Genomic DNA, 24,813 nt, shown 5'->3' with positions numbered 1-24,813 from the left:
CTGCTTTTTATACCCCGGGCGAGCGAGGCGCGCGCCCCCACACAGAGGCGGGGTCTGCAGCGTGGCTGGGCGTGGCATCAGTTGTAGTGGGCGGGGGTATGAGTGAGAGTGGGCGGGGACTCAGAGTAGGTGGAGGCTAGGTTAGAGTGGGCGGGGGCTGAGTAGAGGAGCGGTTCAGTGGAGGGGTGCGGTTCGGTTAGAGTGGGCGGGGGCTCAGTGAGAGTGTGCGGGGGCTTCGTGAAAGTGGGCGGGGGCTTAGTGAAAGTGGGCGGGGGCTTAGTGAAAGTGGGCGGGGCTCAGTTAGTGGGCGGGGGCTGAGTTGAGGAGCGGCTCAGTGAGAGTGGGTGGGGGCTCAGTGAGAGTGGGCGGGGGCTCAGTTAGTGGGCGGGGGCTGAGTAGGGGAGCGGCTCAGTGGAGGGGCGGGGCTGTTAAAGTGGGCGGGGGCTGAGTAGAGGAGCGGCTCAGTGGAGGGGCGGGGCTCAGTGGGCAGGGGCTCAGTGAGTGGGCGGGGCTTAGTGAGTGTGGGCATGGGCTGAGTAGATGAGCGGCTCATTGGAGGGGCGTGGCTCAGAGTAGGCGGGGGCTTAGTGAGAGTGGGCGGAGGCTCAGGAGCAGGGCAACGAGTGGACGGGGACTCAGTGGAGGGGCGGGGCTTTGTGGTACCTCGTTGCTTTGCTCCCATGTAAACCGCTGCCGCCCTCTGCTGGAACCATCCCCTGGACTCCACTTGCCATCTCCATCTCACCACAGCCCTTGGCTCCAGCGTTCACTCTCTCACTCCATCGAGTACCCGCACACGTGGCGGACTTCATCGCTCCATCTCCGTGATGGACGTGCGATCGGTCGTTAGTGAGACGGTCCAAGCATCATCCATGCTAGGCATGACGTGTCCGCGCCAATCCCATCTTTCTTCGCAGTCGACGTGGCGATGTTTCGAACCTGCGTATATTCCTCAAATCATGTCTTCCTCTTCGTCTCTCAAAGTAATGCCAATAATTCGCTTAAACGTTTGCTTTATTTCCTTTGTCAATGTCCGTGCCAGTTTCGGCGATCCTTTTATCTGGCAACAAAACTGACACCTTTCTTACAAGGAGTCATGTTTACATTGACCACAAAACCTGCGGTCGGAACGCAAACAAAAAACAACTCTGATAATGTATGCGCTTGTCCTTGAAATTGATTGGTCCACACCCGAGACAGCTTTCTTTAGAGCCTCGTCTCACATGGTGTTGGACCAGAAGACACCAAAAGGCGCACAACTCAAAGCCAATGTACCATCAGAGTATGAGAGCTCGGGGTAAGCATTTACACCATTGGAAACCTCATTTGCCAGTAACAAAACATGATAATTGTTTTTTTACCCTTTTACCCTTGTATCGTCTTCTGGTCCAACACCATGTGAGACAAAGAAAGCTGTCTCGGGTGTGGACCAATCAATTTCAAGGACAGTGCATACATTATCAGAGTTTTTTGCTTGCGTTCCGACCGCAGGTATTGTGGTCAATGTAAACATGACTCCTTGTAAAAAAAGGTGTCAGTTTTGTTGCCAGATAAAAGGGTAAAAAACCAATTATCATATTTTGTTACTGGCAAATGAGGTTTCCAATGGTACTATACGGGTCATCGAGTGAATTGGGCAATTGAACAGAAAATTACATCAAAGCTGACCAGAACATCATAGGGGTTATGTTTGATTCATTATATTCACCAAGTATTCGTAGTTTTTCAATAGTGACCTGCCAATGCGGGACTGTATTTGTAGACTGTCCCAGAACTAAACTAAACAAGTTCGCAACATTCAAATCGGCTCAGTAAAATGTTTTAATTCGAAAAACCAACGAATGCAGCAACAACTCAGAAGAGTAAACTGCAGCCAGCAAGGCTGCGAACAGACGCACGCTTTATCCGCTGTGTTCTAAAGCCAGAGTGGGGACATTGTCCCTATTCATATTCTTGGTTCTTTCGGTAAAGTCACGTTGAAGGGAAACAATAAAATATATTGTTTTATATATATTTTATTATTTTATTGTTTCCCTTCAACGTGACTTTACCGAAAGAACCAAGAATATGAATCACTGCAGTCACGAAAGCTTTAAATAAAAATTGTCCCTATTGTTGTGTATTATATGCGTGCGGGAGAGAGCTGATGTTGTACCACTTTTATTGACATCGCTGAAAGTTTTGGGGGTTGGTGCTTTACTTTCCAGAGGGCGTTTTATTATCTGGAAGAAAAAAAAATACCACGGTAGTTTTATTAAATGGGGCGTGTAAATTGTCATCGGTTGGGGCCCCCCGATTCAATTGACAAAGCATGGGGGGGGGTTAAGGAGGGGCGGGGGGGACGGGGGGGGGGGCAGGGGGAGAGACGACCCCCCCAACTCGCGCTCAGGACCAGCCGGAGAGCTGTGCGTGTGGCATCAGCGACAGACGCGCTCCCTCCAGCGCCGCCGCCGCCTCCACCAGCTGGGCACATCCAATCTCCAGCTTCTCCCTGCCGCACGGGGAGTGGCGGGACGAGGCACGGGGGAGGAGGAGCAGGACGGGGGGCGGACGGAGAGACGTCACGCGGGTGGGCCTCACGACAAACGCTGTGTGGGGGCGGCGAGGGGGGGGGTGGGGAGCTTCGTTTGAAGGAATGTGTTTAGTTTTTTTTTACATTTTTTTTTCTTCTTCTTCTAATTTTATCCGAATTGAGCCTTTGACGTCACGGCACGAGGAGGCGAAGCGGCCGTTCGGATCGCTCGCGGAGCAGCGCGAACTTCTCGAGTTACAAAACGGCCCGCGGAAGTGGACATCAGAGAGCTACCAATGCGGTTCCTTCAAGTGACCTCGGCTGCACACTGTGGAAGGCAGCAGCACTTTCCCACCCACTCTCCGTCCAAGAATGATGTCCGCTTCATTACAGTCACATAGCTATATTCTTTGGGTCACGTAGATAGGTTAAAAGAAAATAACAATAAATAACAAACTACGACGTTTCGATCGCAACACAAGCGTTCGTCAACAGGAAGAATGCTTGTGTTGCGATTGAAACGTCGTAGTTTTTTGTTATTTTCTTTGAACCTATCGACTTTACCGAAACACACAAAGAATAGGAATTCTTGCAGTCACGAAAGCTTTAAGTCAAGAGTCACATAGCTGTCAAGCCAGACGGTTTACCCCGTATTCTTGGACAGGGGAATTGAGTTTTTTAGGTCCATACGGCGTACAGCCGTTTAAATACGGGCAACAAGAACAAAAATTGTGTCTATTTGTTTGTGTTTCTCCCTTGTGATGGGTGCTTCGTAGGAGGAACGTTAAGATGTATAACGACACGGGTTGACCAATAAGGTATGAATTGTTATGGAATAAGTTAGGCACTGAAAAGAGGTTCACAGGTATGCAGTCAGGCCACTCGCTGGGATTACGATCACAGCGAGTGTCCTCCACGCCTTCTGATATAGGCACCCACCCACTTGTTAGATAACTCCATCCGCAACTTGAATAACCCCGCCGACTACTCGGGTAGCCCCGCCCACCACTCGAGTAGCCCCGCCCACGATTCGGGTAGCCCCCGCCTACTATTTGAGTAGTCCCAGCCTACTATTTTGGTAGCCCCACCCACTATCCCAGTAGCACCGCCCACTACTCCAGAAGCCCACCCACTACTCCGGTAGCCCCTCCCACTACTCGGTAGCCCGTCCACGACACCGGTAGCCCCACCCACTACTCGAGTAGCCCCGCCCACTACTCAGGTAGCCTCGCCTTCTGTCTTGATTATGAGTGGCATATGAGGCCAGAAAATATTAAATCGGGACGAAATTATGTTTTTCACAAATCCTTTAGGGGGGGCTGTCCCAGCCAAACCGGGGCATTTAGTGGCCGTATCTCACCTCTGCTGTGGACCAAAGAGACACTGGAAGAGGCTCTGTGGGGTCAACGTGCACTGTCGAAGCCTCAGCTGCAGCGCACTCGCAACATGGGAAAAAACCAACAAGGGTCGTTAGTGTCAGCCTCGGAACAAGAGGCCCTGTGCCTCCGTGCTGCTCTGGGATATTACCGATCGGCGCAGAGAGAATAGTCAACGCTGTCTTGCTGAAGTGCTCGTGTTGAGGTTATGGGTAGAGCAAGAGCGCTCGTGTCCGGTTGGAAAAGTTGGTTAGACTTGCAGGTAGGATTTAAGTGGGCGAGAGGGCTAGTGCTCGTGGTAATGGATCAGGGGTATTGTGAGTGTTTGGGCTGGATATTGTGGTTAGCGCGTTAGATCTAGTACTCGTGGATAGTTGGCTAGTTACAAGTAGGGACTACCATTTGGTTGGCTCATCAGGGTTAGGACTAGTGAGATGCTGGTTAGTCAGGGCTATTACCCGCGGCTGGTTTGGCTAACTATTGTTTTGGGGCTAGCATCAGGATGTCTCGTGTGCATCATCCACAGCCTACTCGGCCCCCCTTCATCGCCACCGCCATCGCGACTTGTGGCCCTCTTCAATACTCCTGCCGCGGTTTCCTTTTCCGCACTGTTTACAGCACCCACTCATCTCACCTAAATCTCCTCCCTGCCCCTTCCGTATCCACAAACTATCAGTGGCCGCCCTTCCCGATTGACGCGACGCGCGAACGAGCGTGGCCTTGCTGGTGCGGTGGTCGAAAATATCTGGGACGCTACGACCGCGGTGTTAATATTCACCTCCTCTAACGGATTGTGCCTACGAAGCCAAATCACCCGAAAAGTGCCCGATCTCGTCGCAATCTCGGAAGCCGAGCAGGGGTGCGAGCCTCCATAGTTCTCGTTTGGGCGAACACCGCCGCTGAACTGGCTGCGATAGGCTGCTGCGGGGGCTGTGTTGTGCACAGCCCGGGGCAATCGTAATGGAACAAAAAATAACAACAGAGTTTTGGTACCGTGCACTCATACGCCGCTCCCCACATTTCACCGACACGCGGAATTAAGTCTGGCGTGGGGAGGCACTCATCCAACGGTGGATAGATAAACTGTAAGACCCACTGAGCTATGTAGCTCTTTTTCAAAAGCAACCTGGCTATCACACATGATAGCTCAATGAAGTGGCTTATCACGTGGAAATTTATAGCAGCGAAACCCTTAAACACATGTCAAGGGAAAAACCGGACAAAAATCCACACGACCACGGGGACAGAGACATGCAAACTCCGAATAAACAGCTGGCGTCATGAAAGTCTGCGAATGAAAAAAAAACCTCTGGAGACCCTCTCACCAATCCACTTTGCGATCAAGGCCTCCCGACGCCGTGTCCTCCGATCAGCACGATTGGCTACGAACGGTGCAAAAGAAGTACGGTAGAGTATGTACGTGCGCGTCGGTAAACGGGGGTCTGTTTGATCACACTTCACCCTTGCTCGTCAGGGTGGGGTCGCTGAAGCGTTAGCAGGAGTGGGGGGGGCGAGTGGGCCAGGACTGGTTGCTGATAGTAGCGCCATGGCCGGGAATACAACTCAGGTGGGGTCAGGTTCGTAGCGCGGCGAGCTAATCACTGCACGACCGATCCATGGCTGACGTCTTTACGTGTGTGTGTGGGTGTGTGGGTAGCGGTGGGGTAGCGGTTAGCGCGCTGTGCTACGAACCCGGCGGCCCGAGTTCGATTCCCGCTCATGGCCAACACCAGTGACGATTATTTGAACCGGTCCTGGGCCTCCCCTAGGTCGACTCAGCCTCAATGAGCACCTAGCGTGATGTGTAAAACATCGCCACCGGGGAGACAAAGGCGGCCGGGCGTGGTGCTGGCCCTTCATAGGTCCTACTCGCTAATAGCACTTGCCCCTACAGTCTGTTAAGGCAACACAGGGGATCTTTGTCTGTATGTGTATGGGTGTGCGCACCACTTGGCAGTTCACGAAGCCCTGCAGTACAATGCAGAGCTGAGTGATGCTGTGTTCACTGCAGTTCGATTCCAGGACCCTGGCACAAACACAAAGCGAGGCTGCGTATCACCACCACAGCCCAGATCTGAGACATCGGGCGATTGGGAAAACCAAACTATTCGGGCCTCTACAATCCCACAGCGACGACTGTCGTGAAAAACCTGGCTCAGGCATTAACACTGATCCCAAAGAATCCTAACTGCCTTAGTCTGGTCTTATGAGCATCAGGGCATAAACATCGAACGAACCCTTTAGTCTTGGATACTGACGCATAACCCTCAGAACCCTAACCGTGCCTAAAGTGTGGCTCTACGAACCTTCCTCTCTTACAGCCAACCTCTTCCCTATTTTCCATTCTCTTCCTCTTCCCTCTCCTTCCCTTCCCTATCCCCTACACACCCTCTATTGTTACACCCTCTGCTCCTCTACCCTATCCTCTACGCCCGCCTCTACCGTGACCACCTCCCCTACCCTTCCCTATCCCCTACGCACCCCTATACCATGACCACCTCCCCTTCCCTATCCCCTACGCACCACTCTACCAATGCCACCCATTCATCATCCCCTCGCGAGCCCCTGCCATCCACGTCATGTCCACTGCTCATGCCGTTTTTTTTTTCTTTTAATCGCATCAAGCGCCTCCATCAAAGCGCGCTCGACAAATCTACAAGATAGGAAAAACGTGGCCACGTGGCGTCACACTCACGCGCCGACGGAGGAGGCGAGGTTGCGCACGGCCGGCACCAGCTCCTGCAGGAAGGCCCACTCCGGCTGAGCCACTGACGAGACTCCGGCGCTGCCGTTCAGCCGCCCCGCGTGCCCGCAGATCAGGTCCCTGGCACGGCGGCACAAGGGAGGAAATGATGGCGCGCGCCATCCTGGGCAAGCGATGCCGGTTTTGTCGCTGTCGTCGCCGTCGTCGTCAGTGATAGCGTCGTCATCATCATCTTCTTTGTCAATGCTGTCATTGGCATCGTAGTCAATATCGTCGTCATCATCATCATCATCGTCGTCGTAGTTAAAATTATTTGTACAAGTAATGAAAAAAATTGGATTGACACTGGCAAAAAGGGTCCCTCGTACAAGTAAAATAAATAAATAGGCTTCGATACCGGTAAAAAACGGGTATGTGTGATGAACTTCTTTCGCACCGTACGTAGCCAACCGCACTAATTGGAGGTGCGGAGGAAGGACAACAAACCACCAAACACAAAAAGCAGTTCTAAAGAAGTGAGTTTTTAATGTAGATTTAAAAGTGCATAGCTCCAGTGGCTTTCTAATATCGGATAGAAGACCATTCCAGACGGCCGCAGAAGTGCATTTGAAAGTACGCAATGCGGTAACCTTCTTTGTTTGCTGGTTAGACTAAAGCCGCCGCGGCGAGGATGACCGGAGTTCGCATGATAGTTTATGCTCCGTGATGAGTACAAACAATTTGCGAGATTATTGGCGAAGTTGGACCGTGGCCTGGGTACACAAGGGCCCTACCCCTCTCTCGGTGAGGGTAGGGCCCTGTCCGCCACGGTGGCTAGATGTTAACTACCTCGCCTGGTCTACAGGGGGTCGCGGGTTCGATCCCGACCCCGACGCCTGCTGTATATTTGGAGTTTGCGTGTCTCTCTCCCCGTGGTCGTGTGGACTTTTCTCCAGACCCTCCGGTTTTTCAATCAACATTTAGAATCAACGTCACGCGTTTATGGTATTTGGCCGCTGCTATAAATTTCCACGCGATAAGCCACTTACGTTGAGCTATCATTTGCGACGGCTAGGTCGCTTCTGAAAAGGAGCTACGTAGCTCAGTGGGCCTTGCCTGGTAAAGTAGAAAAAATAGTTTGTAGAATCACACGGTGGGATCTGTCGTCGCTCACTGCCAAGCAAACCGGGGGAGGTGGGGGGCACATTTACCTTTGTCCTTTGTCCCACTCACCTGGACTGGTCCACCGCCCTCCACACATCCTCCAAGACCTCCCAGGGGTCTCTGATAGCGGGGCCGGCGTCCGCGCCGGGAGCGCCTGCGTCCGCGACCGCTGGCCCCTCGGCCGCCCTCGGCGCGCTCCGAGTGCTCGTGGCCTCCTCCTCCGCCGCGGCTTCGTCGTCAGCCGCCACCTCGTCGCCTCCGACCGCCGCCACCTCGTCGCCTCTGACCGCCACCTCCTTGACAAAAAAATAAAGCAGCGTCTGTTGAAGAGGGAGTCACCATCGCCACGGTCGTCGAAAACATTGTCGTCAGCCATGATCAATCCATTGCTGGACCAAGACATTTCCCCCCCCCCCCCGCAAGCTGTCTCGGACTCGTCCTGCGATGGTGCCAATTTATACAGCACCTCCGCCCAAGCCGTTCAGTGGAATTACTACCACGAAACTAAAAGCTACGTTTTACTTGACCAGGTAAGAAGCGACCTGGCCACCACAAATGATAGCTCAACCAAGTGGCTTATCAAGCGGCAATTTATAGCGGCACCCAAATACTCTTAAGCAAGCGTTTCTAGCTTATAGTCATCCCAATGGCTCCCCTTTAGGAGCAGGAGGGGAGAGACAGCCTTCTGGTGGCCAGTGCACTGTCGTCATCATCGTCGTCATCATCGTCGTCACCGTCATCACCGTCGTCGTCCTTATTGTCATCACCGTTGTCGTCATCGTTGTCATCGTCGTCACCGCCGTCGTCATCATCCAGCACCTAGCCGCCGCTGGACGAAGGCCTCCCCCAAGCCGGCGCCGCCGCCGCCGCCGCCGCTCCTGCGACGCCACAAATCCATCCAGCACCCGTCCGGTGCTCGGCGGGCCACATTGGCTTCCGTCGAACAAAGACAGCGGTCACCGCATCGCGCGCTTTCAGATGCGCTTCTGCGGCCGTCTTGAACGCTCTTCCTTTCCGATGCCACGAAGCCACTGGAACCATGCACTTTGAAATCTAGGTTGAAATCTCATTTCTATAAAGCTGCTTTTTGCGTTTAGTTTGTCGTCCTTCCCCCGCACCTCCGATTAGCCCGGTTGGCAACGTACGGCGCGAAAAGAAGTTCAACACGCATACAACATACGTACACACGCGCAAAGCACACCGCGTACACATACCACACGCAGCTACATCGCACACCGTACCTGCGCCACAGCCGTGCCCTGGTGCCCTGGTGCCCTGGTGCCCTCGCCCCCCCATGTGGCCAATGCCACCCCACCCCCGCCTTCTCCCCCCCCCCACCGTCACCTGATTGCCGAGGCGCTTGAGGGGCATCAGCGCCGCGTAGGCCCGGGGGACGGAGCCGCCGTACGCGGAGCGCTTCCCGAACTCCCGCAGGACCTCCAGGGCACGGTCCAGGCACGCCGGGGCCCCGCGTGCGTCGGCGGCACCTGTCCTGCCCCACACGCCTGCCGGGGCGGGGCGGAGGAGGTGGCGGCGCAGCGTTGGTGGCCGCGTCACGGTCGGCGTCGCCGGACGCGTTCGGGGTTTTGTGTCCACGGCTGGGGTGAAAGGCTCCGCGCGCCGGGGGAGACCCAAACGCGCGCGGTGGCGTGCGGTGTGTGTTGTATTTGTGTGCTGTGTTGTCTCTGTGTGTGTTGTATTTGTGTGCGGTGTGTGTTGTATTTGTGTGCTGTGTTGTCTCTGTGTGTGTTGTATTTGTGTGCTGTGTTGTCTCTGTGTGTGTTGTATTTGTGTGCGGTGTGTGTTGTATTTGTGTGCTGTGTTGTCTCTGTGTGTGTTGTATTTGTGTGCTGTGTTGTCTCTGTGTGTGTTGTATTTGTGTGCGGTGTGTGTTGTATTTGTGTGCTGTGTTGTCTCTGTGTGTGTTGTATTTGTGTGCTGTGTTGTCTCTGTGTGTGTTGTATTTGTGTGCTGTGTTGTCTCTGTGTGTGTTGTATTTGTGTGCGGTGTGTGTTGTATTTGTGTGCTGTGTTGTCTCTGTGTGTGTTGTATTTGTGTGCTGTGTTGTCTCTGTGTGTGTTGTATTTGTGTGCGGTGTGTGTTGTATTTGTGTGCTGTGTTGTCTCTGTGTGTGTTGTATTTGTGTGCTGTGTTGTCTCTGTGTGTGTTGTATTTGTGTGCTGTGTTGTCTCTGTGTGTGTTGTATTTGTGTGCGGTGTGTGTTGTATTTGTGTGCTGTGTTGTCTCTGTGTGTGTTGTATTTGTGTGCTGTGTTGTCTCTGTGTGTGTTGTATTTGTGTGCTGTGTTGTCTCTGTGTGTGTTGTATTTGTGTGCGGTGTGTGTTGTATTTGTGTGCTGTGTTGTCTCTGTGTGTGTTGTATTTGTGTGCTGTGTTGTCTCTGTGTGTGTTGTATTTGTGTGCTGTGTGTGTTGTATTTGTGTGCTGTGTTGTCTCTGTGTGTGTTGTATTTGTGTGCAGTGTGTGTTGTATTTGTGTGCTGTGTGTGTTGTATTTGTGTGCTGTGTGCTGTGTGTGTTGCATTTGTGTGCTGTGTGTGTTGTATTTGTGTGCTGTGTGCGCTGTGTGTTGTATTTGTGTGCTGTGTGTGTTGTATTTGTGTGCTGTGTGTGTTGTATTTGTGTGCTGTGTGTGTTGTATTTGTGTGCTGTGTTGTCTCTGCGTGCTGCGTGTGCGGTGTGTGTTGTATTTGTGTGCTGTGTGTGTTGTATTTGTGTGCTGTGTTGTCTCTGTGTGCTGCGTGTGCTGTGTGTGTTGTATTTGTGTGCTGTGTGTTGTATTTGTGTGCTGTGTTGTCTCTGCGTGTGTTGTATTTGTGTGCCGTGTTGTCTCTGTGTGTGCTGCGTGTGCGGTGTGTGTTGCGTGTTGCCTTTGCGTCATGCGTGCGCTGTGCTGTGTGGCGTATGTTGCGTGGCGTGTTGCGTGTTGTGTGCGTGTTGTGTGTGTGGCGCGTCGTGTGTTGGGAGCGAAAGTGGAGCGGGGAGCGGCGTGCGCGGTGAACCCAGTGGCCTCACGACAAATAACAGCGGCGACTATTGGAACTGGTCGTGGGCCTCACCTAGGTCGTCTCCCTCTTAATGTGTATCTGGTGCAGTGTGTAGACATCAGCACTGGGGAGACAAAGGCGGCCGGGCGTGGTGCTGGCCACCCACCCCTTCGTGTGTCGAGCCAGCCTTCATAGGTGCTTGCTAACAGCACTGTCCCCAACAGCATGTAAAGGCTATCGAGGCGACCTCTGTCTTTGTGTTGCGTGTGATCTGTGACGTGCGTGTGTAGTGCACACCACGCTGTGTGGTACGTGTACGCGGTGTGCTTTAAATATGTATGTTGATGTATGCGTGTCGAACTTCTTTTGCACCGTACGTAGCCAACCGTGCTAATCAGAGGTGTGGGGGAAGGACAACTAAACACGCAAAAAAACTGTTCTAAACAAATTACTTTGTCAATCTAGATGATTTAAAAGTGCAGAACTCCAGTGGCTTCCTAATATCGCAAGGAAGTGCGTTCCAGACGGCCGCAGAAGCGCACCTGAAAGCGCTCGATGCGGTGACCGCTGCTGCGAGGATGACCGGAGTTCGCTGTGTGTTCCTCGACGAGATTCAGCAAGCTATGTCGTGTACGTGTGGCGTGCATCTGCACGTGTGCGCGTTCGCCAGTGGCATCCGTCCTTGCGCGAGCGTGCGACGCGTACGCCGGTGCTGCTGCTTCTGCAGCGCCATCACGGTCTGCTGCAGGCCGCGGCGCACCACCGAGCCGAACACGGCGGTCCAGTGCTTGTTCAGGCAATGCAGGGCGTGCGCCAGCGTGTACGGAGGGGGCATACACACAACCTGAAGGCGGGGGGCGGGGAAAGAAGATTTCAAAGCTCGGCAGAGGGGCGCGGCAGTTTACGTGCGCCAATTGCGATCAACCCGGGCGACGCGAGTTCAATTAACTGTCGGCGGAGAGCGCTGTCGGAGACAGCGGTGGAAATTACACGTTCCCAAGCCGGGTGCCGGGCGGCTCAGCCGGGGTCAATAAAATGGGTGCCACCTCGTGGGTGGTCGACAGCGGTTGTCTGGCTCAGAACTCGGGTCGCCGGGTTCGTAGCGCAGCACGCCAACCGCTGCACCGACGCTCCCCAGAAACGACAATAGCACGCCGCCATTCGCCACCAAGTGGTGGTGACGTCACCGTGGCCTTTCTGCCAAGCTATGTGCACTTTTGAGGCCACGTCAAGTGTCAAAGGCTCACTGGCAAGGAGGTCACAGGATAGACCTGGGTGCCATGGGTGACTGGCAGATGCACCACCGCTACCCAACAAGACAAAAAGAAAGATCCCCCGTATGGCGTTAACAGACTGTTGGGGCAAGTGCTGTTAGCGAGCACCTCTAAAGGCCGGCGCGGCACACGAGGGGGTGGGTGGCCAGGACCACGCCCGGCCCCCTTTGTCTCCCTTGTGGCGATGTTTGCACACCGCACCAGGTACTCATTTGAGGCCGTGTCGACTTCAGGGAGGCCCACGACCAGTTAATGGTCACTGGTGTTGGCCATGAGCTGGAATCGAACCCGGATCGCCGAGTTCATAGGGCAGCGCGCTGTCCGCTACACACCGCTCCCCACACCATGCTGCCACACACAAACAAGCACATGCGCACAGGCGGACATGCAGACCCATGCAAATGTACGCACGTCCAGCCATTTGTCATCGTAGGCCAGCTTCATCTCTTCCTCCACGATGGCAGCGAGGGCATCCTTAAAGTCCGTGTGCAGCAACCGGTGAATGCGCTGAGTCAGCTGAGAGCCGGCATCTTTCTGCCCGCGCCCGACGGGACCCTGACCTCTCGTGCTGACAGGGGTACGGTCCCCCGCTCGTGCAATGGAATGGTTCATCCCAGCGGCCAGCTGGCATTCAGGGCTGGACGGGGCGACTGGGGAAGAGAAGAATTGGCCCAGGCTGTAAAAATTGTACATAGAATAATAAAGTACATTTGGTATTCATGCCATTCTTATAACACAAGGACATCACGAAGGTGCTATGTTTCACAGGCTTGTATGCCAGTAGGGATAACTCACACTCCGATTCACCTACAGACTCACCTACTCGGCGGTCCATCGGCCTAAGTCTTACTTACCCACTCACTCACCTACTCACCCACCCACTCACCTATTTAGCGGTCCATTGGCCTGGAACTCACCTACACTCGCTCACTCGTTCACCCACCCACTCACCGACTCAGCGGTACATCGGCCTAGAACTCACGTACCCACTCACTCAACTACTCACCCAACCAATCACTCACCCACTCACCGACTCAGCGGTACATCGGCCTAGAACTCACGTAAGCACTTACTCAACTACTCACCCAACCAATCACTCACCCACTCACCTACTCAGCGGTTCATCAGCCTCTGCATGTTTGAGAGTCTTCATAGACGTTTAAGCAGTCAAGTACGAAATGCAAGACAGAACTCTTTCATAGAGCTTACAACGTAACAAATATGGTGCACTCGTGAAAGCCTAGGTTATAAGAGATGCGCATTTATAAGTGTAATTCCTTACTCACGTGACGTACGGAAAGGCTGGACTTTGTTATGAGATTTACTTAAGAATAAAAACACAAAGATGCAACAGGCGGCAAACCGGGTCACACTCAGCCATGTCCAATTCCCGTACCTCCAATTAGCACCGTTGGCTACGTACGGTTCCATAGAAGTTCAATATACATTCATAGACTCATACAGAGACACATAGACTCGCACAGAGACCCATAGACTCACACAGAAACCCATAGACTCACACAGAGACCCATAGACTCACACAGAGACCCATAGACTCACACAGAGACCCATAGTTTGTTGTCCTTCCTCCGATTAGCACGGTTGGCTACGTACGGTGCCTAAATAAGTTCAACACACAAACGTACAAACGTGTCACCACCCCAGGGAGGCTTGTTGGGCGCGTAGCGCCAAGATCGGAAGAAACACGGAGCAAACCTCGGTAGCTACGACCCGCCACTCGTCAGGGCTAAGGGATTACCGTCGGCACGCGGGTGTCCTGTGGCGGCTTAAGAGTTCAACGGGTGCGCGGTCACGGCCCGCCCGGCAAGGGGGCATCGACAGCGCGCCGCCGACGCGCCGAGCTTACCGCGCCGCGGCAGGGCGGGAGCGCCGGCCTCCTCGTCGGCTATCCGGCCGAGTTCCGCTGCGAGGTTGCGCACCGTGCACGCGTTGAGGCCGCTCACCAGCGCCTTCGAGCACAGGTTCACGTCGTCGCTGAGTACGCAGGGGATGTGTTGGGAAGAGGGGTGGGGGAGTAGTGGAGACGCAGCAGGTGGTGGGAGAGGTCGGCAGGTCAGCAGGTCAGCGGGTCAGCGGGGCAGCGGTCAGCGTACGAGGGCTGTGGTCAACTCTTATCCTCGCAGCAGCGGCGGCGGCTTTTGCCGGGTCGTCGAACAAAGACGGTCGCGGCATCGCTCGCGCTTTCGGATGCGCTTCTGCGGCCGTCTGGAACGCTCTTCCTTCCGATTTATGAGGAAGCCCACTGGGAGCTATGCAGTCTTACGTCGTCAAGATTGAAAACTCATTTCTTCAGAAGTGCTTGTTGCGTTAAGTTTGTTGTCCCTCCCACGTGCCTCCGATTGGCACGGATGGCTACGTACGGTGCGAAAGAAGCTTAACATATCTACATTAACACCAAAAACCCCGGCAAACGTTTCCAAAACGTCTTCTCTTTCTACGCTTGATATTTCTTACAAACACACATGGAAGCTTGTTACCTGCCGGAGACCTGGGTTACAGACGGTCAGCGTGAATCATCGATCACGTGATCATACACTGGCTGATCGTCCTTTTTCCTCCTTGTATGTGCGCGTGTGCATGAGTGTGCGTGCACACGAGTGCGCACGCGTGTGTGTCTTTCGTCTTTTGTGCACACGTGCGGAGCGGTTAGCACGCTGCGCCATGAACCCGGCAACATGAGTTTGATTGCTGCTCACGGCCACCCCCGGTGACGATTATCTGAAACGGTCCTGGGCCTCCCCTAGGTCGACTCAGCCTCAAATGAGTACCTGGTGCGGTGTGTAAACATCGCCACTCGGGAGAGAAAGGCGGTGGGGCGTGGTGCGGGCCACCCACCACCCTTGTGGACCGTGCTGACCTTTAAAGGTGCTCGCCAATGGCACTCGCATCAACAGCCTGTTGAAATCCGTAGCGGGGGATGTTTGCCTTAGTTTTGTGCATTCGTGTGCCCGAACGCACAAGTGTGCAGCGTACGTTAGCAGCAGTGTGCGCGCGTGCGTGTTGCTGGCCACCCACCCCCCATCGTGTGACGTGCGTCTGTGTGCCCGGGCGTGCGTGCGCGCGCGTGTGCGCGGCATACGTCAGCAGCAGCGTGTGCGCGGACGGGTGCTGTTGCGTGCACTGCAGGATGCACTGCAGAACGCCATCGTTGTTGGACTCCTCCAGCAGGCCGCCTGCAACGACAGCACCACCGCAACCCTTCACCCTTCACCATGTCCTCGTTGAGGGTACGGGATGCCCTGTCCAATACAACTCACGACCCGAATGGACGGCCCTAATCTTGCAGATACCCACCGAGGCCATCCGACATGAGTTTGAAGCTTCACTGACGATAAAAAAACAACACTGTTAAGCGATTCTCAGAAGCGCTCTGCCGACGTCACCATGGCTTAACGTAACACAAGCGAACACTGGACCAGTTTCGGCATACGGTGTCTCGTCTGCGGTCAGGCTCGCTTGAAACAACGCTGCATATATTACGCACTCCCACGCGGGATACTCGGGACTCGTTACACCTCGCGGAGGATCGCTCCGCCGAACAAAACAGTTCCGCGGTTCGGTTCGCGAGTACGACCCAGCGTTCGCAAGTCGGACGGTGAAAAATAACAGCGCCGTGCGGCGGTTCGTCCGTGAGCGCGGACGTCCGCACAGTCGGGACGCTCGTAGCGCGGGGACCGCCTGCAATCATTCGGTACTCCGACGCAGGCGCGAGCCGTGCCCGCCCCTCCCCGGGGACGCGGAGAGGCGGAAACACCCAGGCCCGTGTCCGCGATGCCCACTCACACGGGCGCTGGCTCGCCTGCTGCGCCGGCTGTCCCCGCGGGGGCGGCAGCCGGTCGTTCAGGTAGCTCGCGGCGCGCCCCGCCGTCCCCGCCGTCCCCGCCGTCCGCACCCTCCTCCCCCGTCGACACCGTGGCCCCTCGCGCCGCCCGACGCCCCCCGCCCTGGAGGGAGCCCGGCCCCTGCAGAACCGGCCCGGCCCCCCGCGAAGCCGACATCGGTGAACGCACGGCGGTGTGCGAACGAGAGACGGCCTGCCCGGCTGCGCGCCGTCAGGCGGAGGCAGCCGCTCAAAACGCACACGACGGCTCGAGGGCCGCTGACGGCCGTTGCAACGCGCGGCATGCGGACGGAAACAGGCGTACGGCACAGCACCGGGACGGCCGCTCTACGCGTGGCGCGCGGAGAGAGACGCGCGCACGCACGCACGCGGTCACTCGACGCGCGACGCAGCGCCGGTGGTGTGGCCGCTGAACGCTCGACTGGACAGCATTCGACAGTCACGGAGCACGTGACAGGCAGCGCAAGTGCTCTGCGTGCTGTCGACTCTCATCCCCTTGTCACGACGAAGATGGAGCCCGTATTCCCTCTGCATATGACCATCGACCGCTCTAATAAAATCAATGTAACCGACTCACATTTTAGATTTCAGACTCACATAGTGACCTATACATCTACAGGGACCCATATTCTCTCACAGAGACCCATATATCCACAGACCCATACACTCACACAGAGAACCATATACACACATACAGACCTCATATACCCATACGCAGATTCATATAGCCACACAGGGATTCACAGACTCGCATAAGGGGCCCAGACTCACAACAGAGACCCTATGACTGACCGCCCCTCTCTCCGAGACATTGCCACAGCAGCTTGAGAAGCAGTCGCGTGTGGATGCTGAACAAATCCACCACGCTGTACGATACAGAGGCCGCGTTATTCCTGCTCAGCATCGGCCTGCGTCGCGTCGGCCCGGCAAACAAAACCATCACCGCCCCTGCCACAGACTGTTGGGGGTAGGTGCCGGTAGCGAGGTCGGAACGGCACACGGAGCGGTGGGTAGCCAGCACCACGCCCAATCGCGTTCGTCTCCCGCGCGGCGGTGTCTACTCATTTGAGGCTTAGTTGACTTAGAGGAGGCCCAGGACCGGTTCAGATAACCATCACTGGTGTCGGTGGCCCTAGTTGACTTAGAGGAGGCCCAGGACCGGTTCAGATAACCATCACTGGTGTCGGTGGCCGTGAGCGGGAATCGAACTCGGGTCGCTGGGTTCATCATGGCGCAGCATGCCGGCCGCTGCGCTATGCAGTGCACTCAGCTCCTGACACGACGAGGGGGTGGGTGGCCAGCACCACGCCAAGGCGCTTTCGTCTCCCGCGTGCCGATGTTTACTACGCGCCGCACCAGGCACTCTACTCATTTGAGGCTGAGCGGACCCCTCCCTCCCACACACGAAACCCCCCCCCTCCCCCGCCGTCCCCCACCACCCCCCTCCATCCCCACACCCCCCCCTCTCTCCCCACCGTCGCCGGGAGCTCACCACGCACGTGCCACTCCCTCAAACGACGCACGAGTGGCAGCTCTTGCAGGAGGACGTTGGTGTCGAGGACCACGTGCAGCCGGCACGGCTCTACACAAGACACGGCTAGTGAGACGGCCAATCGGTCGAGCGCGTTCGCCGCTCGATCAGAGGTTCGCGGTTCGGATCCAGCAGCCCCCACCCTCCCTTCCCCACCTCCCCCCCCCTCTGATTAATACTCTGTGCCGGCGTCAGGGTGCCAATTTGCCAAATTATAAAAACTACCCGCAACATAATCGAGTGGAACTATACATGGCAATCGTCGGCCCCGATTGTAACTCAGGAGGAGCGGGCAATACGCAGACTTTGTGAGCTCTAATTACACAGTTCTGTCTTGTATTTTCTACCGGACTGGTGAAATCTCTGCGAAGAGTCTCGAACATAGATGCAGCGACGGTGAGTTCCAGCTCCGATGGACCGCGCGAGCAGGCTGCCGAGCGGGTAGGGCGAGTCGGTGAGCGTCACGTGAAATCACACGTGGGCGCGAGTCCCTCTCCCTCGTCGCGCATCGCGCCCGCTACAGAAACGCGGCCGCGGGCGGGTCTGCCACGGCGCGCACTCCGCCGACCGACCGACCGGCCGGCGCAGGTCACCTGCAGTTCCGCCGCTGGCGAAAGACGGTGCCGGAAAGTCCACCTCCATGCTGCACGGCTGCCCGCCGCCCCCCTCATCGCCAACGACAGGCAACGCCGACCGCGGAGGGTCGTCGTGCCCGGACGGGGCCTGCGGAGAAACGGGGAAGAGCTTTACGACGGCCGCGGCGTTGTACTGTACCGTGGCGTCAGGTTCCCAGACCTCCGTCTCATTGGCGTATGCGGTGAGCCCTCGTTTTTAACGCGGCAGACGCATTCGGCGAAAACAATTGGCCCATAAATAATGCAACGGCGAGATACGACGTACGTGCCGCGCTGCGAGATGGCGGGACAAATAACCCGTGTCATTCTGCGTAACTGTATCGTGCCGCACAGATTAGAACTTGGACCGCTGTAGCGTCACAATACCAGCGGTCATTATTACTGAGGCTCACAGAGCCAGACCAAGGCGCCTTTCACATTTTTTTTATGGATCTTAATGTTCCAGGCATGTTATCATCATCAGCCATTGTCTATCCACTGCTGGCCTCCCCATGACGTCACCATCCCTCACCGTCCTGAGTTGCCAGAGTCCCATCTCACTCGTGCACATGAGCTGATCTCAACGCTCCATCTCCGCAGCGGTCAAACCTCTTGGTACACGTTCTCTCCTTTGCGAGTTCATGCCCGAGGCTTGTAGGGCCAGATTAAGGCGCCTTTGGGATTCTTACGGTTCAGTGCTAATGCCCGAGATTCATAAAGCCAGATTAACACACCTCTATGATTCTTAGGGCACAATATTAATACCTATGGCTCACTGAGGCAGACTAAGGCATCTCAGGACGGCCGGGTCTCCGGCTGTCACTCTCACCGTTTCCGTCTCGACGACGGCAGTCATCTCCCAGTCCGGCTGCGCCGGGAGCCGCGCTTTTGGCGGCACCACCGCCACCTTCAGTCTACCACGCTCCACTACACTCTTCCCCTCGTTGTGCCTTCCTCTCTCCTTCACCCGCACTGCATTTATGCACAATTCTGGAATCGCCCTCTCCTCCTCCTCCTCCTCCCCTCCGGCACGTAGCTTTGTGTTGTTCTTCACCGTCAGCCGGCCCTGTTCTTCTCGGCCCGCGCCGAGTACCGCGGCCGGCCTGCCGGGGCCAATTTTCAACTGGACCTTGGGTCGTTTGCTCGTGACAGACGGCGCCCGCTTCTTCGCGGGAACCTTGAGACGGCACTCCGCCTCTGACGTCCCCCGCCGAGCGGCCGCGGGTTTTGCCCCTCCCTTGGATGCGGGCCGTGCCGCCGGCCTGCGTCCCTCCGCGCCCAGCGGCCGAACCCGGTTCCACGAAAACGACCAACCCTTTCCAGAACCTTCCCCGACATCGCCGCCGTCGTCGTCGCGCTCAAGTTCCGCACGACGAGACGGTTTCACGGCGCTTGGTACCGCTCCTTCTTTCTTGCCGGACCCTCGCCCGGAGCTCTGCACGTTCTCTGCCAATTTGCTTCTACTCGCCTCCCGGGCCGACTTGCACTTCAAGGCGAGCCCCGTCCGCTCGCCTCCCGTCGCCCTCGAGCTCGCCGCTTCTTCGGCCTTGCCCTGGCCGTCGCGTGGCGAGCCCTGCGAATCCCGACTGGCCACGCCGCGCGGTTCCGCGGGCCTCACAGCGCTACCGCGCTCGTTGGCGCTCGCCTCGAACCGACGGACACGCTCCGGGCGACGCTCCAGCAGTCCCGCCGCCGCGGCGCGCGTTAGGACTCCACCCGGACTGCTAGACGCCGTCAACTTCTCCCCCTTCTTGGCTGAAACCGCCACCGTCAACGAAGCCGAGGGTGGCCGGGTCGTCGTCGCCGGTGCGTTGGGTTTGCCGACGGCGCGCCTTTTCACGGGCGGTTCATCCGCCGGCTTCTGCTGCCGTCGATCAGGTTTGGCGGGGACACTCGTCTTGGAGTTGACGCGTGAAGAGGTCCACGGCCCGTGCCACGAGGTGCCGGGCATGGCAAGCTCGCCACCACCATCCTCCCGATTGTTGTCGTCGTCATCGTCGTCGTCATCTCTGGCTTTGCGTTTGCGGGATTGACGCCGATTTTTTGTCCCGTCGGGAGGAGTGAAGGTTTCGGGGCTGCATTGGCACAAATGCACAAGCGCTTGTAAGAAGTCAAGCAAGTTAAATACTGTACAGTAAAAGCCCAATTTAACAAAGGCATCGGGGCAATGAGTAACACTCCCGTGAAAATGTTAAATGCTTGTGTGCATCTCCGTGTGTGTATGTTGAAATTCTTTCGCAACGCACGTAGCCAACCGTGCTAATAATCAGAGGTGCGCGTCTCTGTGCAACGGAACTAGAAAGCAAATATCTTAAATACGATCAATGTTTCGTTAATGTGGCGTAACAATGTGACTGCATATCCAGAGGCTGCAGAGAAAAGTTGTAAAGTTACATTTACATAATCGTAGCCCTCTGTATGACTACAGATCTCTCCTTGCATCTATCTGAGCCCATATGTCAGTCTGTGTCTATGTGTCTATATGTGAATCTATGTGTCTATATGTGAGTCTATGGGTCTACGTGTCTATATGTGAGTCTATGGGTCTACGTGTCTATATGTGAGTCTATGGGTCTACGTGTCTATATGCGAGTCTATGGGTCTACGTGTCTATATGTGAGTCTATGGGTCTATGTGTCTATATGTGAGTCTATGGGTCTATGTGTCTATATGTGAGTCTATGGGTCTACGTGTCTATATGTGAGTCTATGGGTCTACGTGTCTATATGCGAGTCTATGGGTTTACGCGTCTATATGTGAGTCTATGGGTCTACGTGTCTATATGCGAGTCTATGGGTCTACGCGTCTATATGTGAGTCTATGGGTCTACGCGTCTATATGTGAGTCTATGGGTCTATGTGTCTATATGTGAGTCTATGGGTCTATGTGTCTATATGGGCCTCTGACTTTTGGCTCTGTGCGAGGAGTCCATGCAATGTGGATTTCAATCGCATATGTGACCGCATTTCAAGATGCCGTTTCAAAAATACACTGCGCATATTTGTTTTATGGACGGAAAGAAGAAGTCAGTCACAGGCAAATGGAAAAACTCCGGTCATCCTCGCAGCGGCTTTTGGCTAACAATAGAACAAAGATGGTCATTGCATCAGATGCGCTTCTGCGGCCATCTGGAATGCGACTGAAGCTATGCACTTTTAAATCTGAAGTGAAAACTCGTTTCTTTATAAGTGCTCTTTGTGTTTAGTTTATTGCCCTTCCCCCGCACCTCCGATTAGCAAGGCTGGCTACGTACGGTGCGAAATAAGTTAAAGTGTTTATTAACATTTGGGTGTGCGTTTGTGGTGCTGCGTTCAGCATGGTCGCCACTTCAAACAAAGTTTCCCCAAAAATGGGAATGTGGGAATTTCGACAAATGACATATCAAAGCCACCTCATTGCTCAATTGAGCATGGCGTAACTTCTGCTTTTCGCCTGTGAGAAAGGGGTAACTACTACTAGGGCTGTACATGCACATGGGCATCCCTTCTGTCATTCCACTGCTGGTTGAGGGCCTCTCCACGCCATACGTTATCGCTTTAAACTATTGTCATTGTAGTGCGTATTTAATGTGGCGCTGCACTCTGATGTTGTAGGAGTGTTGTTATAACCATTAGTGTTGTTATAACAATTCTATATTTATTTAAAGTTGCGCATTTTGATGCGATGTCAAATTTCTCAAACCCCCCCCCCCCGCTCGTCACACATCGTCACAAATGTCTGACCCCCCCCCCCCAGGTGCGTGACGTCATTTATGGACGGACCCTCAGTGCGGCTTGGCAGTATCCTGGACCGCCACTGCACGCTTTGAACCCGGCGACCTAAAATCCGCTTCTCGGCCACGGTTGACATCAGTGGCGGCACAGAGTCATTGTCTGAACCGGTCCTGAGTGTACCCTCTGCACCAACCGGCACTGACCAGCGTGGTGAAGTATGGTGATATTAACCACCGTGGCCTACAACCATTGTGAATGGGCTATACGCTTTATATATGTGTAAAAAATCCACAATTGTGCGTCTGCTTCTATACTGTAACTATGAATCTGTACGTGGTTTTTTTTTATGAGTACTGCATATGCACAGCCGCTACGCCAACTACGTAACGATCAGAAGCAAAAAAAAAACATTGAGACTGTTAAAATGGAAAACCAATGGCCTCGTAATTTTAGGAAAAATTCGTTTTTGAAATTACAGTACTTTAATGCATACAGGGGGGACTCCTTACTTACGAACGAGTTAGGTTCCAAACGTGTTGTACAGCGTGTACACTAAACACGGGGAATGGCTTTTAAAGTTGTACAATCTCCTGCAGATGTACAAGCCACTGGTTCTTCATGTTCTGCAGATGTAGATGCCACCACCGCCATCTATTGGGCGGCAGTTGAACTTAACGACTCTGGGTCCGAACAGCTGCAACTGGACGTACGGACCAGGTTTGTTCGTATCTCCGAAAGTTCGTAAGTCGAATGTTCGTAAGTAGAGGTAGTCCCTGTACAGTGTATTAAAAGTAAAAGCGGAGCCCTGCCACTACTTGCTCATATCACTGCCGGTGAGTCTCCACTAGCGAAGGGGGGGGGGGGTGCTTTAGAGAGCCCATCTCAAAGGAATTTGGTCTCCTCTTCCATGCTGGCCAGCAAAGTCGTGGAAGCAGTACCCACACATTGCCCCACCACACGTGAATCTCTTAAGTGTCAGCACATGATCAAGGTGGCGGCGAGGGGGGGGGGGGTACGGTGGTGCAGTGGTTAGCGCATTGCGCTTTTAACCCGGCCACAGATACCATCAGTGGCTAAAAGCGATATACAAACCGGTCTTCACTCAAATTTGTGCTGGCGGAGGTGGCAAAGTACCGAACGCTCAAACAATCTCCGAAGTTTCCGGAGGCCTTCATCCAACAGTGGATAGAGGAAGGGCTGTAAATTATAGTTTTTGTACAAAAATGGTTAAATGGAACTCTGTACCTGTCAGATCCAAGCTTGCTTGTCTCCATGCTAAGATCGAGAGACAAACATAAAATATTCCTTCAAGCAACAACAAAAAACAAATCAGCTTTTGTAATGTGACAGAGTAAAATTTAATTAACTTTTTTATATATATACACTTAAACGTTGTAATAGCCAAAGCCTCTCCAAGCAAATGACATAAACACCACAGGCACAAGCTGAACATTAATATATTTTTTTTTAAACACAAACTTATAACATGCAGATAATTATTAAAACTTGCAAAATTAATCATGCCCAATTGCAAAAAAATAAGTGTTTTGAGATTAAAACTGTGGAAATGAAGGCAAATAACAATCAACTTGGCACTCCATTACTGTGCTGTACGTACAAAGAGCCAATAGATTCGCCGAGGTCTCCTTTTAGCTGTCAATGCAACGACAAACCCAAACTTCAGCCCACGTACAAATTAAAATCTATTCAATTAAAATTTTACCAGGTAAGGCCCCACTGAGCTATGAAGTTTGTTTTTTTCAGAAGCAAACCTAGCCATCACAAATGACAGCCGGACCAAGTGGCTGATCTCATCATCACGTGGAAATTCATAACGGCAGCCAAATACTCGAAACGCGTGGTGATGATGTTTCTTAATGTGGAGGAGGAAAACCGGAGGAGCCGGAGTAAATACACAGAGAGAGACACACAAACTCCAAATATACAGCAGGCGTCAGCGTCGGGATCGAACTCACGACCTCCTGTATACCAGGCGAAGGAGTTAACATCTCATACCCACCGTGATGATGATGAGATAGAAACACGTAAACTCCAAATATACAGCAGGCGTCAGGGTCGGGATCGAACTCACGACCTCCTGTATACCAGGCGAAGGAGTTAAAATCTCATAGCCACCGTGATGATGATGAGAGAGACACGTAAACTCCAAATATACAGCAGGCGTCAGGGTCGGGATCGAACTCACGACCTCCTGTATACCGGGCGAAGGAGTTAACATCTCCTAGCCACCGTGATGATGATGATGAGACACACAAACTCCAAATATACAGCAGCAGGTGTCAGGGTCGGGATTGAACCCACGACCTCCTGCATACCAGGCCCCTTGACCATAAACCCTTGAGATCCTTGATGAAAAACGCCATATACATGGGATTATTATGACGACAACAACATCCTGTTACCCACTAAGTGACGGGGATGTCACCACGGCGCTTGTGCCAGGCTAGGTGCACCCTGAGGCTATGCCGTCAAATGTCGGAAGACCCGTTTGGCAAACAACACACGCAATCCATGTCAGCCTTTACAAGCGAAACGCTAAACTATCGTAAATAACGAACGATTCACCATGACGTTGAACAATAGCAACATCATATGTTGTTGTTTTTCAAGTGAACTGGGAGCCTTTTAAACTGCACGCACGAGTGGCGGGCAAACTGACTTCGATACCGGACCATCGTCTCTACATCTCTCCGTGGCCTGCCCCACCACCTCATTCATCATCATCTCGCCTCTCTCATCTCCTTCCATGTCCCCTCCTCTCCTCTGCGTTCTCTCTCTGCCTCTGTCGCTCCTTCTCCCTGTGCATCAATCCCCGTGTTCGGTCATTCTCCCTCCTTGCAACCCCTCCACTGGAATCAATTTCACCTGTGCATTGAGCAGCGCTGCACCATAGACTCAGCACTGCACCATAGACTCAGCACTGCACCATAGACTCAGCACTGCCCATAGACTCAACACTGTCCATAGACTCAGCACTGCCCCATAGACTCAACACTGCCCATAGACTCAGCACTGCCCCATAGACTCAGCACTGCCCATAGACTCGGCACTGCACCA

General features: G+C 54.2%; 1 protein-coding gene across 5 annotated transcripts in view; it reads right to left on the bottom strand.

Annotated features, from left to right (window-relative positions):
- Nucleotides 1-1,797: 1,797 nt before the first annotated feature.
- The window catches only part of SWT1 (SWT1 RNA endoribonuclease homolog), a 32,372-nt gene continuing 9,356 nt past the window's right edge, over nt 1,798-24,813 (bottom strand). For 3 of the 5 annotated variants that reach the window (XM_032973143.2, XM_076074822.1, XM_076074820.1), the window contains 13 exons: nt 22,981-23,010; nt 18,852-20,097; nt 18,002-18,131; nt 15,116-15,209; nt 13,883-14,010; nt 12,427-12,665; nt 11,447-11,585; nt 9,080-9,240; nt 7,805-8,031; nt 6,584-6,712; nt 5,836-5,914; nt 3,873-3,940; nt 1,798-2,491 (listed from right to left, as the gene is read on the bottom strand). In XM_032973143.2, the coding sequence (XP_032829034.2) occupies nt 2,386-2,491; nt 3,873-3,940; nt 5,836-5,914; nt 6,584-6,712; nt 7,805-8,031; nt 9,080-9,240; nt 11,447-11,585; nt 12,427-12,665; nt 13,883-14,010; nt 15,116-15,209; nt 18,002-18,131; nt 18,852-20,097; nt 22,981-23,009 (2,775 nt within the window). In that variant the 5' untranslated portion in view covers nt 23,010 and the 3' untranslated portion in view covers nt 1,798-2,385. Of the gene's footprint in view, nt 2,492-3,872; nt 3,941-5,835; nt 5,915-6,583; nt 6,713-7,804; nt 8,032-9,079; nt 9,241-11,446; nt 11,586-12,426; nt 12,666-13,882; nt 14,011-15,115; nt 15,210-18,001; nt 18,132-18,851; nt 20,098-22,980; nt 23,041-24,813 lie in introns of all 5 variants that reach the window. The other 2 variants (XM_076074821.1, XM_076074823.1) reach the window with 2 other exon arrangements.

Source organism: Petromyzon marinus, chromosome 50 (assembly GCF_048934315.1).
Source record: "Petromyzon marinus isolate PM22_M1 ecotype Great Lakes invasive population chromosome 50, UKy_Petmar_22M1.pri1.0, whole genome shotgun sequence".
NCBI classification, from domain to species: domain Eukaryota; kingdom Metazoa; phylum Chordata; class Hyperoartia; order Petromyzontiformes; family Petromyzontidae; genus Petromyzon; species Petromyzon marinus.
This window is presented reverse-complemented; position numbering and strand designations above follow the sequence as displayed.